At 49.8% G+C, this 16,962-nt stretch overlaps 1 protein-coding gene across 2 annotated transcripts in view; it reads left to right on the forward strand.

Moving 5' to 3' along the window:
• sbf2 (SET binding factor 2) overlaps positions 1-16,962 on the forward strand; it is a 349,247-nt gene that overhangs the window by 41,629 nt on the left and 290,656 nt on the right. For both annotated transcript variants that reach the window (XM_033038959.1, XM_033038960.1), the window contains exon 2: positions 12,915-13,000. In XM_033038959.1, coding sequence (XP_032894850.1) covers positions 12,915-13,000 — 86 coding nt within the window. The remainder of the gene's footprint in view (positions 1-12,914; positions 13,001-16,962) is intronic.

Genomic DNA, 16,962 nt, shown 5'->3' on the forward strand with positions numbered 1-16,962 from the left:
CAACAACTTCTGTACTCAATACTCTGTTTGATGAAGGCCAATGTGCCAAAAGCCTTTTAGACCACCTAATCTACCTGTGACTCCACCTTCAAGTAATCATGCCCTTGCACTCCTAGATCCCTCTGCTCTATAACACTCCCTATTGCATTTTGGGTGGTTTAACATGGGCAGGACTTACACAGTGAATGGTAGGGCTCTGGGGAATGTTGTAGAGCAGAGGGATTTGGCACATTGGCCTTAATGCTGCCTCCTCTTCAGCTGCGAGATCAGGCATAAGCTAGGTGCCTGTTTCATCAAGCACTTACACTCTGCCACCAAGGCATGCTGGATCTCCCTATTGCTCGTCATTTTAACTTGCCTTCTCATTCCCATAACGGCCTCTGTCCTGTGCTTCCTCCACTGCCAGAGTGAAGCCATAGGCCAACTGGCAGAACAGCATCTCATATTCCTTTTGGGTATCCTGCAATCCAGTGGCATGAACAGATTTGAACACCCTCTTCTCATCCATCAAGACACATGCAGGGGCACACGTGAATAGAAGCGTGCAGGCACACGCACACACATTTTCCTAAACTAAATGAGCTCTCTTTTCACCGCTACCCACGATCTCTCCATTTTGTTCTACATTTCGCCCCCTACCTTCCTTCCTTCCGTCCTCCGTTGAATTCCACCATCTGCACCCTTTTTGCCATCTGCACTTGTCACCTCCAGCTTTGGTTACCATCTCCACTCTTCTCTGCACCGCTTAACTCATCTGCCAATCCTTAACCTAAATCTGACCGTCACTTGCCAGCTCCTGCCCCATCCCTTCTCACAGCTTACTAACTATCTCCCCTCTACTCCATCAGTCTGAAGGTGGGTCCTGTCCTGAAATGTTGTCTGTCCATCTCCTTCTACAGATGCTATCTGTCCTATTGAATTGAGTACCGGTTCACCCCCCCCCCCCCCCCCCCCCCCCCCAAAGTAGGCACATTCATTTATTTGGAGTGTGGGCATTATTAATTTGGTCTCTTAATTTTTTTTGATATTATGAAAATCAAATTACATAGTGATTTCCATTGTGACCCAATTCCAGTTGGGCAGTCCTGCAACTGGAATTAGTACATTAACATTCAGTGAAAATGCTCCATCCCAGGCGTCATCTTTGGCTTTTAAACAAAAGGTACTATTGAAAATTGGAACTACATGGCATTTAGACATTGGAATTGGTTAGGTTTGGCAATCTGATGGAGGTATTAACAGTTTTTGCTGGGTAAATTGTCACTACATTGTAATTGATGATGATCTCAAGTGACTTGCTGTTATCTCTTTTTTTTAAAGAGTATTGGAAGCAGATTGAAAATAATGTTTCCAAAACATTGAGAGATCACATTCCAGGGTCTTTTACAGATATGAAACATTTGGCATCCTTTCATTCTGGATAAAATCATTCAAAATGTTATCTGATTTTAGACCTTTAGTGTGAACTTTGCGATTTTACATTTTAACAACTTGTGTTTTCCTTCAGAAGTACATTACTCAGAAACCTGTTCTTTGCTTTTATTCAGCTTGCATTTTTGTTCAATTTTAACTCTTCCTTCTGCAAGTGACCATATGATTCTGTTTTCTGACTTACTCTTGGTTTATTTGTACTTTGTGATGATGGGTGATTAGATAGTGAAGAAAACAAGTCGGAGAGAATTACTTTGCTCCATAGTGAAACTCATGTATCCTGTCCTGTCCCTCTGATGGTTAGCAGTGCTGTAGAATCTGACAGAAGTTGGAAGAGGCTGATTAGAGTTATTGAGTGGTACAGCATGGAAACAGACCATTTGACCTAACTTGCCCACGCCAACCACCATACCCCATCTACATTTGGCCCATATCCCTGTAAACCTATCTTATCTGTGATTCTTTCACATTCATGGCTGGTGCATTTTTTTGGCATGTTTTATTGATTTGAAACTGTTGTCCTATCTTTGGACAAGGGTGCAATGTTTGGAAAAAGGGTAGCTTCCAAAATAGAAGACTGCTTAAATTTTCTGAATGGTTATAAATGCTTGAGGGTAGGGGTAGAATGGGTATTTCTCAGGTCATCCAATAAAGGTTGAGGATCGTTAGCTTTTATTTAACTTCGTGAAACAAGTTTGCTCCAACAAAATCAAATTTGCATCATCAGTCCGTTGCCCAATATCATAAAGTTAAGATTAAGACCAAACATGTTCCTTTCATAAATTATATGGGTCAGTTTTATGGTAAATTTTACTAAATACATTCAGTTTATTCGGGACAGTTACGGTTGTTTCTCTTTCATCTTCTTTCTTCTCCCATAAACAAGGGAAAAATAAGAACAGTTACATTATTACTTGTCATGCCAAAGGTAGGAACCATTTATGTTATGGAATGCAAAGCCATTTAAAAATCCTAACAATCCTGGATTCACAAAATACTTTAAAACATCAGATTATCTGTGTTTATTTGGGAATCTGGCCCTTTCAAAACATGCAAGATACTTAAGACAGCATTCCTTTCTTTCCCGTACTCTAATTGTGAAAAATAAGGCACTGGACTTGTATGATAGCTAATTTTTTAATAGTCAACTTTTTACTCCAGTTGCAATCAGAATTTTAACAGTGCAGAAAGTTCCTCACATGCAGAAAGGAAATCTTTATAAACCATTTATTAAAAGCAGATACCAAACAAATAAATAAATGTATTTTTCAAGCTTTCTCATATTATATATGCAACTACATGTTCTTGATTTATGCTGTGCACTTCCTGTTGTTACGGTTCACTTCTTAGTAAACAGACAACTCATAAAAACGTTAGTTAGACCAACTCAAGCTTTACTGATCATCGTCCAGGAAGTGACGGGGATACACCAGTCAAGTAAGCAACACAGACATTTGACTTCCCCCGTGCCACCACTTCAATGAACAAAGAGTTGCATGATGTTTTATACTGTGTGTGTCACTTAGTCACATTCCAAAGATGTTAGTCATGGTCAGGGATACAGTCAATACACATTACCACAGGATGCATCTGAGCTTCTCTTGTCAATTAGTAGACACATTTCAAAGGCATCTTATCAGTTGGTACTTTCAAGACAAGACATCTCAAAGGCATCAGTCATTGTTTAAATATACATCACTGAGACGAGTCTGGGCTTGTCTCTCTCATCAATTGGTAGACACATTTCAACAGCACCGGTCATTGCCTCAATACACAGCAACCTGAGGCAAGCCCAGGCTTGTCTCGCTCTCTTATCAATCCACTGGAAAAGGCCTGCTTGCGACGAAATATAAGCTATAACCTAGTCCAGTATTCCATTATATATCTTTTATATATTTAAAAGCATTTAACATTTTCATTCCCTCCTTTTTTTATCATTTTTTATCGCCGAGTACATAAGAAAGGCCATAAGCATCGCAACAGTCAAATTAAGCGTACAATTAGTAATACAATCAATCCATAGTGGACAATAATTCCCCAAGTCCTTTCAAACATATTAAATGGCCACCAACCTCTCCCGGAGCTATAATCATGGAATTCAGCTCCTACCTCTTTATTTTATTCCATTCTGGGCGGCCAAGTCAGCAATGTTGGAGGAAGCATCAGGAATAGAAATACAACATTCCCTGCCGATTATGGCGCACGTCCCTCCTTTTACTGCAAGGATAAAATCTAGGGCCATTCTGTTTTGTAATACTACAGTTCTCATAGCTCCCATTTCAGTTGTTACCCTTTCTATCTCCTCCTGGGTTGCACTCAAGGAGGCGGCAGTGGCATTAGCAAGCGTCTCCATAGCGGAGGCCATTTTGATGAGTTCCTGTGATACTAGCATACTACCATAGGATGGGAAGAAGTTCATAAAAAATTGCTCAGCCCTCGTTAGGCTTCGTTTGGAAATCCCCGTGTGCTGGTGTAACTGACTTGTGCTTATGTGTTGAGCCACATATGCAACATAACAGCACCCTGTCTAGTGATGGGGGTCCTTTTAGTCGTTCCGGCGGCATTCCTGGTAACCATGGGTAGGCCCAGGATCCACATACAAAATATGTGCCATTAACTGGTCGGGTTGTGCCGACTATAGTGGCTGACTGGGTTGTCACACTGTTAAACTGAGTTATTTTGTCAATCTATATTCAAGAAAACTTGAATCAAACACTTGTTGCTGTCGAAATTGATTCTTTATTCAGCGCTGAGACAATCCTTTGAACCTTCCGACACAGAGCTCAAAGCTCCGGGGCAGGTCCAAAGAATTAGCGACTCTGGTACAAACTCAAGGCATTATATATGTTAAAGTTCATTTCTTAAAACAGACAACTCACAATAAGTTAGGTAAAACCAACAAGCTTTACTGATCATTGAGCTGGTGAGAGTGCTAGGAGATACAAAGCCAAGTATACAGCCGATACTTGGCTCTCCCTGGGCTAACACTCTAATGAATGAAGACATACAGCTTCTTTTATAGTGTTTTGGAAATGTAGTCACATGTTCATGCAGAATGGCAGCCATGATGTTTAATACAAATCAATCACAGCTCTACCCATTCAAAGTATGCTTGTCACTGACACAATAGTCTTGCCATCCTGTGCTTCTATCTATAATAATAATAATAATGGATGGGATTTATATAGCGCCTTTCTAATACTCAAGGCGCTTTACATCGCATTATTCATTCACTCCTCAGTCACACTCGGTGGTGGTAAGCTACTTCTGTAGCCACAGCTGCCCTGGGGCAGACTGACGGAAGCGTGGCTGCCATTCTGCGCCTACGGCCCCTCCGACCACCACCAATCACTCACACACATTCACACACAGGCAAAGGTGGGTGAAGTGTCTTGCCCAAGGACACAACGACAGTATGCACTCCAAGCGGGATTCGAACCGGCTACCTTCCGGTTGCCAGCCGAACACTTAGCCCATTGTGCCATCTATCTATTCTATTCTATTCTATCTATCTATCTATTTCTATTATTATATAAAAGTCTGTGGCCGACCGGCCGACTTTCTGCCTGACTTGTGGCTGCCAGCCTTTGATTCCTTGCTACGCCAAAACCAGACGCAGAATCGCCGAGATTTTTTCCATTTCGGTAGAGATTTCACTTTTCATTCCAAGTATTCACTAATTATTAAATTTCGTCGTGTTTATGTACACATATTTTAATAAAATCCATCTCTCTCCCCCCCCCCCCCCCCCCAAAATTTCAAAAGAAAACCAGCTTCTCACCCATAGAATGTTGGTGAACGTTCCATCGCGTGATGTCACAATGCCCAATGCTCACAGATGTCCAATCGGAATGGATCATTTACATATGCCTTTGCAGCAGCCCCAGCCCCAGCCCCTGGTGAACGTTCCATCGTGTGATGTCACAATGCCCAATGCTCACACATGTCCAATCGGAATGGACCCATTTACATATGCCTTTGCAGCAGCCCCAGCCCCAGCCCCTCCCTCCCCCCCCACCCCCGCAGCCTGTGTTGAAGCGCGTCATCACGTGTGTGGGAATAGAGAAAGAGGATTGGGGGTGAAAGGGAATGGGGAACAGATGGACTGTCCCTACCCCTCCCCCTTCCACTCTCCCTCCCCACTATTTCCCCTCTCTCCCCCCACCCCTCTCCCCCTCCCTCCACACTTACCCCACCCTACCCCACCCCATCCCGCCCCCCCCCACACCTCTCTCCCTCTCCCCCATCCCTCTCTCCCCCTCCCCTCTCTCCTCGCCACCCCATCCCTCTCTCCTCCCCCTCTCCATCTCCCTCTCCTCACCCCTCTCCCTCTCCTCCCCCTCCTCCACCCACCCCATCCCTCTCTCCACCACCCCCCTTCCCTCCCCCACCCCCTTCCCTCCCCCACCCCCTTCCCTCTCTCCCCCGCCCCCACCCCCTTCCCTCCCCCACCCCTTTCCCTCTCTCCCCCACCCCCTTCCCCCACTTCTCCCCCTCCCTCCACACTCTTACCCCTCCCTCTCCTACCCCATCTCCCTCCTCCCCTCGCTCCCCATCCCTCCCTCCCCCACACCTATCTCCCCCTCTCCATCCCTCTCTCCCCCTCCCCCATCCCTCTCTCCTCCCCCTCTCCATCTCCCTCTCCTCACCCCTCTCCCTCTCCTCCCCCTCCTCCTCCCACCCCCATCCCTCTCTCCCCCACCCCCCTTCCCTCTCCCCCCTTCCCTTCCCCACCCCTTCCCTCTCTCCCCCACCCCCCGCCCCCTCCCCCTTCCCTCCCCTACCCCTTTCCCTCTCTCCCCCACCCCTTTCCCCGCCCCACTCTTTCCCCTCCATCCACACTCTTCCCCCTCTACCCCCAACCCCATCTCCCTCCTTGCCTCCCTCCCCAGTCCCCCACACCTCTCTCCCCCTCCCCTCTCTCCTCGCCACCCCACCCCTCTGTCCTCCCCCTCTCCATCTCCCTCTCCTCACCCCTCTCCCTCTCCCCCACCCCCCTTTCCCTCTCTCCCCCACCCCCCTTTCTCTCTCTACCCCACCCCCTTTCCCTCTCTACCCCACCCCCTTCCCTTTCTCCCCCACCCCCTTCCCCCTACCCCTCTGTTCCTCTTCCACCACTCCCCCTGTCCCTCTTCCACCACTCCCCCTACCCCTCTCCCCCTCCCTCCCTCCCTCCCCACTCTTCCACTTCTCTCCCCCCTCCCTCTCCCACTCTCCCTCCCCACTATTTCCCCTCTCTCCCCCTACCCCTCTCACCCTCCCTCCACACTCTTCTCCCTCCCTCCCCTACCCCATCTCCCTCCTCCCCTCCTTCCCCCCCTCCCCCACACATCTATCCCCCTCCCCCATCCCTCTCTCCTCCCGTCTCCTCCCCCTCTCCATCTCCCTCCTCACTCCCTCTTCCCCACCCCCTTCCCTCTCCCCATTCTTCCCTCTCCATCCACACTCTTCCCCCTCTACCCCTTACCCCATCTCCCTCCTCGCCTCCCTCCCCCTCCCCCATACCTCTCTCCCCTTACCCTCTCTACTCCCCTCCCCTACCCCTCCTCCCCCTCTCCATCTCCCTCTCTTCACCCCTCTCCCTCCTCCCCTCCTCCCCTCCTCCTCCCACCTCCATCCCTCTCTCCCCACCCCCCTTCCATCTCTACCCCACCCCCTTCCCTCTCTCCCCTTGCCCCCTTCCCCCTATCCCCTATCCCCCTGTCCCTCTTCCACCACTCCCCCTACCCCTCCCTGCCCACTCTACCACTTCTCTCCCCCTTACCCCACCCCTCTCCCTCCCCACCCCTCTCTCTCCCCCTCCCCTCTCTCCCCCACCCCTCCCCCTACCCATCTGTCCCTCTTCCACCACTCCCCCGTCCCTCTTCCACCACTCCCGCTACCCCTCTCCCCCTCTCCCCCTCCCTCCCTCCCCACTCTTCCACTTCTCTCCCCCCCCTCCCCCTCCCACTCTCCCCCTCCCAACCCACTCTTCCCCCGCCCCCCTATCACTCTCCCCCTCCCTCCGCATTCTTCCCCCTCTCTCTCCTCCTTCCCTTCCCTACTCCCCCTCCTCCCTCCTCCTCCTCCCTCTCTCCCCTTCCCCCACCCCTCTCTCCCCCCCTCCCCCCCTACCCATCTCTGCCTCTTCCACCACTCCCCCTACCCCTCTTCCGCACTCTTACCCTCCCCTCTCCTTCACCACTATTTCCCCTCTCTCCCCCCCTACCCCTCTCCCCCTCCCATCACACTTTTCCCCCGCCCCCTACCACTCTCCGCCTCCCTCCACACTCTTCCCACTCTCTCCCCTCCCCCTTCTCCCTCCTCCTTCCCCTCCCTCCTCCCTCTCTCCCCCTCCCCCACCCCACTCTCATCCTCCCCTTCCCCCCTCTCTCCCCCCTCTCTCACCCTTCACCCCCATCTCCCCTCCACCTCCTTCCCCTCTCTCTTGCACCACTCCCCGCTACCCCTCTCCCACCCCCCTACCCCTCTCCCCCCTTCCTGCCCTCCCCACTCTCCTCCCACTCCCCATTCTCCTCCCCCTTCCCATCCCCCTCTCACTCCCCCTACCATGCTCTGCTCTCCCTCCCAAATCTCTCCCATTTCCTCCTCCCCTTCTCCCCTCCCTCCCCTCTTCTCACCCTCCCCTCTCCCCACCCCGTCTCCCCCTCCCCCCCCTCCTCCCCCTCCTCTTCCACCCCCCGCAAACGCGCGTTGGGGGAAACAGACCCAACGGGTCTGCACTTGGTCTAGTCTATATTTAAAACTCTGTGGCTGCTGCCTGCTGGCCGCCTGCTGGCCTTTGATTCGTTGCTACGCCGACACCAGACGCAGAATCGCCTAGATTTTTTCCATTTCTGTAGAGATTTCACCTTCCATTCCAAGTATCCACTCCTGATTAAATTTCGTCATGTTTATGTACACTTTTTCAAAATAACATCCTTCTCCCCCCCCCCCCCCCCCCAAAATTTCAAAATAAAACAGCTCTCAGCCATAACATGTTGGTGAACGTTCAATCGTGTGATGTCACAATGCAACGTTCCATCGTGTGATGTCACAATGCCCAATGCTCACAGATGTCCAATCGGAATGGATCCATTTACATATGCCTTTGCACCAGCCCAGCACCAGCTCCAGCCCCACCTCCCGCAGCCTGTGTCGAAGCTCGGCATCACGTGTGTGGGAATAGAGAAAGATGATTGGGGGTGAAAGGGAATGGGGAACAGATGGACTGTCCCTACCCCTCCCCCTTCCACTCTCCCTCCCCACTTTTTCCCCTCTCTCCCCCTCCCCCACACCTCTCTCCCCCTCTCCATCTCCCTCTCCTCATCCCTCTCCATCTCCATCTCCCTCTCCTCACCCCTCTCCCTCTCCTCCCCCTCCTCCTCCCACCCCCATCCCTCTCTCCCCCACCCCCCTTCCCTCTCCCCCCTTCCCTCCCCCAGCCCCACCCCCGCAGCCTGTGTCGAAGCTCGGCATCACGTGTGTGGGAATAGAGAAAGAGGATTGGGGGTGAAAGGGAATGGGGAACAGATGGACTGTCCCTAACCCTCCCCCTTCCACTCTCCCTCCCCACTATTTCCCCTCTCTCCCCCCACCCCTCTCCCCCTCCCTCCACACTCTTACCCCTGTCGCCCCCTCCCCATTCCTCTCTCCCCCTCTCCATCTCCCTCTCCTCACCCCTCTCCATCTCCCTCTCCTCACCCCTCTCCCTCTCCTCCCCCTCCTCCTCCCACCCCCATCCCTCTCTCCCCCACCCCCTTCCCTCACCCCCTGCCCCCCACCCCCCTTCCCTCCCCCACCCCTTTCCCTCTCTGCCCCACCCCCTTCCCCCACCCCTCTTCCCCCTCCCTCCACACTCTTACCCCTCTACCCCTACCCCATCTCCCTCCTTGCCTCCCTCCCCCCTCCCCCACACCTCTCTCCCCCTCCCCTCTCTCCGCGCCTCCCCCACCCCTCTCTCCTCCCCCTCTCCATCTCCCTCTCCTCACCCCTCTCCCTCTCCCATCCCTCTCTCCCCCACCCCTTCCCTCTCTACCCCACCCCCTTCCCTCTCTCCCCCCGCCCCCTTCCCCCTACCCCACTGTCCCTCTTCCACCACTCCCCCTACCCCTCCCTCCCCACTCTTCCACTTCTCTCTCCCTACCCCACCCCTCTCTCTCCACCTCCCTTCCGTTTGACTCTTGAAGTTTTAGTTACCTGTGTTAGATCCTGGATCATCCTCATATAGGGACCAACATAGGCTATATAGCAGCACCCGTTCCAGTGTTCGTTCTTTCCCCACTTCTTTTTCCAAGTGCTGTGGTCTCCCAGTGGCATCCCTGGCAGACACGGATATGCCCATGACCCACACACAAAGTATGTTCCATTTACTGATCGTGGTGGTCCCTGAGGCGAGATTATAGTGCATGAGCTGTTTCCCAAATCAGGGCTCGAAATTAACGGTTGCCCGGGTGCCATTGACCACTCAAAGCGCCGCCGGGCAACTAAACACCGAGGCATTTTGCCCGGCTTGGCAACCAGATACTGGTTTGTACCGAAGATAGACACAAAAAACTGGAGTAACTCCGCGGGTCAGGCAGCATCTATGGAGAAAAGGAACGCGACGTTTTGTGTCGGCGGTGACGGCTGTATTGCGTGAGAAAGATACTAGGTGCGTGGTGACGAAGGGTCGCAGCGAATGAATGGTCCCGCACAGCGGCAGCAGCGGCCGCGAAAGCGGCTCCATCTCCTCCTCCCCCTGCACCCCGCCCGCCCTGATAAGGGCCGCTGCCTGCAAATCCACTACCAGCCGCTTTAAAAAAAAAAACTCCCGCAAGCCGAGGCCGGGAGGAGGGAGGGAGGGGGAGGCCTCGGCATGCGGGAGGGTTTGTTTTGAATGCGGTTATCCCGTTAGCGGGTTTGCAAGCAGCGGCCGCTATCAGGGAGGAGTTGGTGATGGAGCCGCTGCCGTGGCTGCTGCGGCCGCTGTGCGGGACCCGTCATTCGCTCCGACACTTCTGAAGCAGCTGCACCAAAGATTCTATAGCTATAGGATATTTGAGCTGCACCATTGGCTGGCGGAGGAGGGAGGCGGTGGGGAGGAATTCCCAACGGCCAAGGCAGTGGGCGATGTTGTCCGAGGAGCGCTGACCTTTCTCTCTCTCCCTCTCCCTCCTCCCCCCCCCCTCCCCCCTCCCCCCTCCCCCCTCCCCCCTACATCCTCCCCCCCTCCCCCCTCCCCCCTCCCCCTCCCCCCTCTCTCCTTCCCCCCCATCTCCCTCCCCCTCTCTCCCTCCCCCTCCATCCTGCGCTGATCCTCCCATTCAAGAAGAATGGGGGGAACGGTCTGAAGAAGGGTCTCGACCCGAAACGTTGCCCATTTCCTTCGCTCCATAGATGCTGCCTCACCCGCTGAGTTTCTCCAGCACTTTTGTCTACCCCCATCCATCCCGTACTGAACCCCCCCCCCCATTCAACACCACTGACATCCCCTGTGCTCTCCCCTCACAATTTTACCTACTCCAACCAACACGTACTAATTCACCTGCCTCAATCCATCCATTCTGCACCGACTGCCTCCTAACCACCCCCTCCCCCCCCCCCCCCGCCCCCCCCCCCCCCGCCATCTATCCACCCCGCACTGATTCACACACACCCCCTTCCCTGACCCTATTGTCCTGCAAATGTCTTCAGAGCGAATATTGACTATGTTTGATAACGGAATGCAATCAAATGTGTTTTAATTCCCAATGTTATTATTTGTTTTAATTAAATTGTGAACACGTGAAACATTAAAACCGCAGAGTTCGATTGTCACTGCTACCGTTGACACGTTATTACAGAATTCATTTTAAGGGCTCTTAATATGGAGTATCAGCACTGTAGTTATTTAATGAGCAACATTCACAACTATACGTACGCATATATGTTACCATGGTCCAGGATTTATTGACACAGGTTGATCATACGCTGAATAATCCAACCACATTTTTGTTTGGAAGTGGAAAGAACCAATAGAAATTGCATTAATTGCAATGTGTAAAAAGAGTTGAGATACTGTCTTATAATTTTGCTGCATGTCATTGTGGGATATATCATGACTTGATTGGTGAGTGTTTAGTTTGTGACTTTATTTGAAGCTGAAATAATATGTGAATGCCTCATTGAGTATAATTCCGACTGGTAACTTCGTCCGAGCACATTATCGCACGCGTCGTGCAAGCCATCTTAAATGACCACCTAAACTGTCATTTGGCAACCTAAAAAGCTGCCAAGGTTGCCCGGCTGGCATCAGGGAAAAAAAGTTAAGCGAGAGCCCTGCAAATAGTTGCAATGGGTAGTTGCAATGACATGAGGTATTTAATGGTATAAGAGGATTGCTCGTTATTCTCAACCGAGGTACCTTCCATACCTTAGTTTCATTCACCTTCCACCCTGGTTTAAACGGAGGTGTGTACCATCCTTCAAAATTATCATACTTAAGTCCCCCAAAGCTACAAGTCCCATTTACCCGCGGCTTGATCACTAGGCGTTGCGAAAACAGAGTAGGGCTAGCCGTTCGGTTAGATTCAGGGGTATCGGCACTAGTGGTACGCCTTCCTCACTGTTGTGGGGAACAGAAGTGCTCACCCAACTCTACCGGTGGATAAGGGGAGGGTTGTAGTTACCTAAAATTAGAGATTTCAATACCACATGAAATGTTCCTCCAGTTTGCGTGTGGCCTCACTCTGGCAATACAGAGGGCTTAGGACAAAGGTCAGTATGGGAATGGGAATTCCCATTTACAATTCAAACTGTACAACTCCTCCCACTTCTGTTGTGGTGTAGACTGGGACTGTTTCCCCCCCCCCCCCCCCCTTCCCAATCCTTGCACATCCCCAATCCTTTCCACGTGTCACTTTAATTTTATGTTTCATGTATTTTGTGTTTATATGACTGTTGGCAGATCAATTTCCCTCCTGGGATAAATAAAGTTATTGCATATCGTATCGGAAGGGGAGTTAAAATGAATAGCAACTGGTAGTTCTAATATGCTTTGGCAGACCGAGTGGAAGTGTTTGGTGAAATGGTAACAGAGTCTACACTTGGTCTTGCCAGTGGTGTACAGGAGGTCAGATCATGAACAAGCGTAAACTCGATGATCGTTGCGCCAAACATATCTCTGGCTTTTGTCCAACATTCAACCCCCCCCCCCCCCCTGTATCAAATCTATTACCTGCTGGGCTCTGTTCCGGCCCTCTTTTCCACCTTTCCACACTCAAACTCACTGGAGAAGGTTTCTGACCCGAAATGTCACCTATCTATGATCCACTGAGTTACTCTAGCACTTTGTGTATTATCTTATAATGTGTTGTTCCTGGAACTTAATATGAGTTCTATTCGAAAGTTGATACCTCTTTAAATTATTTCATGTGACTGACAGTAAGTTTTGTATTGCACAGTTCATTATCACATTTATTTTTGTATTAAGTAGTAGTTCAGCTATATATCTGTAGTTATATGTTAATATTGTATGTGCTTAGGATCTGTTGAAGGCTCTGGGAAAATAATTCAACGTTTTCCACGAAAAGACTGGGATGATGCACCTTTTCCACAAGGAATAGAGTTGGTGAGTACATAATCTTTTTATTTTTCATTATTGGACTTGTAGTTCCTGGCCTTCTCAAACTTGTGTTTTATACCTATACTGGATTGGAAATAATATTTTGATGAAAAGTGTTTGAATTGAGGCTCGATTAAGATGAAACCATGAGAAATTATCCTCATTTTTTATTATTTATAACAACGGTTCCTGGTTTTACTGCAACCAACAGTAATAAAAAATAGTATCTGCGCTGCAGGCAGATTTGTATGTTAATGTAAATTAATGGGGACAGTCCTCGAGATATGGCTGTTAGCCCTGCTAAAATTCTAGTAATGTGAAGCACTAGAAACAAGTTATGTAATAAAAACATTGTTTATCTACAAAATAATCTTAATGCCTGTCCTCTCATCATTTGAAATAGACTGCTCTCTATTAGTTTGGTTTGAAATCCTTTCCATTTTACAAATGTGATTAATACCTTTGATTATGTTCATCTATTAGGAAATCCCCCAGTAGTTTATTGGCTATATGGTACACAGTTTTGGATTCAAGAGGCTGTGGGGAAGTAGCTATTCCTGAACCTGGATGTTGCAGATTTCAGGCTCCTGTCCCTTCTACTTGAACGCAGCAGGGAGATGAGTGAGTGGCCAGGCTGTGGGGAAGTAGCTATTCCTGAACCTGGATGTTGCAGATTTCAGGCTCCTGTCCCTTCTACCTGAACGCAGCGGGGAGATGAGTCAGTGGCCAGGATGGTGTGGGTCTTTGATGATGCTGGCAGCCTTTTTGAGGCAGTGACTGCGATAGTTCCCCTCGATGGTAGGGAGGTCAGAGACGATGATGGACCGGGCAGTGTTTACCACTTTTTCCAGTCTTTTCCGCTCCTGGGTGCTCAAGTTGCCAAACCAAGCCACGATGCAACCGGTCAGCATGCTCTCTACTGTGCACCTGTAGAAGTTCGAAAGTGTCCTCCTTGTCATACCGACTCTCCGTAACCTTCTCAGGAAGTAGAGGCGCTGATGTGCTTTCTTTATAATTGCATCCATGTTCTCCCACCAGGAGAGATCTTCAGAGATATGCACGCCCAGGAATTTGAAGCTCTTGACCCTCTCCACCATCGACCTGTTGATATAAATGGGACTATGGGTCCCCATCCTACCCCTTCCAAAGTGCACAATCAGTTCCTTGGTTTTGCTGGTGTTGAGAGCCAGGTTATTGTGCTGGCACCATTTGGTCAAACGGTCGATCTCACTGCTATACTCTGACTCATCTCCATCAGTGATGCGTCCCACAACAGTGTTGTTGTCAGCGAACTTGATGATGGAGTTCGCACTATGACTGGCTACGCAGTCATGAGTATAGAGTGAGTGCAGCAGGGGGCTGAGCACGCAGCTGTGAAGTGCTCCCGTGCTGATTGTTATCGAGGCTGACACATTTCCACCAATACGGACAGACTGTGGTCTGTTAATGAGGAAGTCGAGGATCCAATTGCAGAGGGATGCGCAGAGACCCAATTCTGAGAGTTTGGTAACCAGCTTGGAGGGGATGATTGTGTTAAATGTCGAGCTGTGGTCAATGAATATCAGCCTGACATATGAGTTTTTGTTGTCCAAGTGGTCCAGAGCGGAGTAGAGAGCCAGCGAGATCGCATCCACCGTTGATCTATTTTCAGTTTGGAATTGGCACTAGTTTAACAATTCAATGGTACCATTTCTATGAATAATGACCGATTCATCCTTGATAAAAACTTTACAGCATTGTGACGGCAAAGGTACATTTTATTTAAAAAAGCAACATGTCCGATTGATGTGCGATATTAATGAGAACTGTAGAAAAATGGAAAGATTTTCCTGGTAGAGAACATGTTAAAACTAAATCGGATGGAAATGAAATCTAAATACTTTTTGGACTAGCAGTAAGTCAAGAATTATTACTTGACTGGAATTCTGTAATGCTTAAACCTCATTCCAGGTTCTCCTACCTTTTTGAGTACAATTAATTAAATAATTTCTCGATACCCTCCAATGTTTCCTGGGCTTTTGTTTCTTATTATAATACGTCCACAGGAGGTTGTATATTTTTCTGTGTATGCAATTTCTTTATTCAACAGCAATGTTAGTTGTTTACAATAACTGTTCCCTTGGGGCATATTTTGATAAAGGGCCATTCTTTGGAAAGTGAACTAAAATGTCACACACTTGACCAGATGGCATCACATAAAGTAATACATCAAAAAATTATTGTAAGAGATTGATCTTATTCATTTCTACTTTCCCACCTACAGAACTATAATGCATGTCTTCTAAAGATATGAACATTCTAGCTTTTTAAAATTCACAGAGTTTGTAAGATAAAACTGAGTTATGAAAAAAAACTTCCGTGTGAGGTCACACACATGACCAGTCATATTTGACCTCTGACTCTAAACAAACATTGTCAGCATAACATAAAAATTGCACTTAATAAACTGAAAAAAATATGAATCATATATGCAGTACAAAGCAATATACCTGTAATGCTTTCAGAATTAGGAGAGATGTATTCCACAGTTTTTCCACATGTTTGGTCACACAAGAATGGGCCTAAAACATTTTGATTTCTATCATACATCTATATGTTGACAGGCTGGCTGAGTGTTTTATTGAGTCCAAGATAACATAATAAGAAAGTTGAGAGCTTGAAAGTTTAATTATACTGTAGCGGCACCTAGTGGTGGCTTGGGGAAATCCGAACCCTCGCTATTGGCTGGCCCCATCACGTGATCGCGGGTGTGTTTTTGCAGGTTTTTGCTCCTCAGTCGACAGCGCTCCTCCTGTGTAGCAGGAGCTATTATATATTTGGCTGACCCAGCACGCGGTTTTCAAAACTGCCTTTTGTTTGTCAATTCCAAATAAAAATTTGTTTTACTCAACCTGCCTGTCTCGCCAAAGTGGTGACCCCACCGGTCCGATTGTGATTTCGGATCCCAACCATGAACGCTGCCGAAAACCTCGACGCCCAGCCCGCCCAGCAAAACCTAGTGGCCCTAAAACTGCCCGTTTTCTGGGCGGTACAGCCTCAAGTGTGGTCCACCAACATTGAGGCCCAATTTGAGCTCCGCAATATAGTCGCGGACGCCACTCTCTACTTTTACATGGTTGGGGCGCTCAGTCAGGAGACTGCCACCCAATTGTTGCCGTACCTGCAGAATCCGCCCGCGTTTGGTAAATATGAAGGCCTCAAGGCGCTGCTGCTCCGCACTTTCGGGCTCAGTCGCCGCGATCGCGCCGCCCGCCTTCTGCATATGGACGGCCTCGACGATCGCGAGCCGTCTGCGCTCATGAGTGAGATGCTCGCACTGATGGATGGCCATCAGCCCTGCCTGCTGTTTGAACAGGCTTTCCTCGAGCAGATGCCCGACGACATCTGCCTGCTCCTCGCTGGATCGGATTTTGCCGACCCCCTGCAACTTGCTGAACGGGCCGACGAGCTGTGGCTCGCCAAGCAGCAGAACGGTAAATCCATGAGGCGGGTGTCCGCGCACTCACACTATCACCAACACTGGGGTGCAGAGGCCCGTCAATGCCGCGCACCCTGCTCGTTTCCGGGAAATGCCTCGGCCAATCGCCAGTAGACTTCCTGGTTGACTCCGGGGCCGTGCTGAGCATCCTCCCTCCGTCTGGACTCAATACCCTTGCCGGTAAGCGTGGCCCCGCCCTGACCACCGTCAACAATAGCCCCATCTGCACTTATGACACTCAAACCCTTTCCATTGTCCTCGATTCCCGTCCGTACTCGTGGACATTCACCATCGCGGACGTTTCTCAGCCATTACTGGACGCCGATTTCCTGCCGTCCTTCTCGTTAATGGTGGACGTGCGGGGTTCCGACCGCCCTCGCCGTGGACACCTCTGATATGGCTGTTGGTGGGGTTCTGGAGCAGTTAATCGTCGGCCGCTGGCAGCCGCTTGCATTCTTCAGCCGTCACCTGCGAGGTGGCCAGAGGCAGT

Source organism: Amblyraja radiata, chromosome 20 (assembly GCF_010909765.2).
Source record: "Amblyraja radiata isolate CabotCenter1 chromosome 20, sAmbRad1.1.pri, whole genome shotgun sequence".
NCBI classification, from domain to species: Eukaryota; Metazoa; Chordata; class Chondrichthyes; order Rajiformes; family Rajidae; genus Amblyraja; species Amblyraja radiata.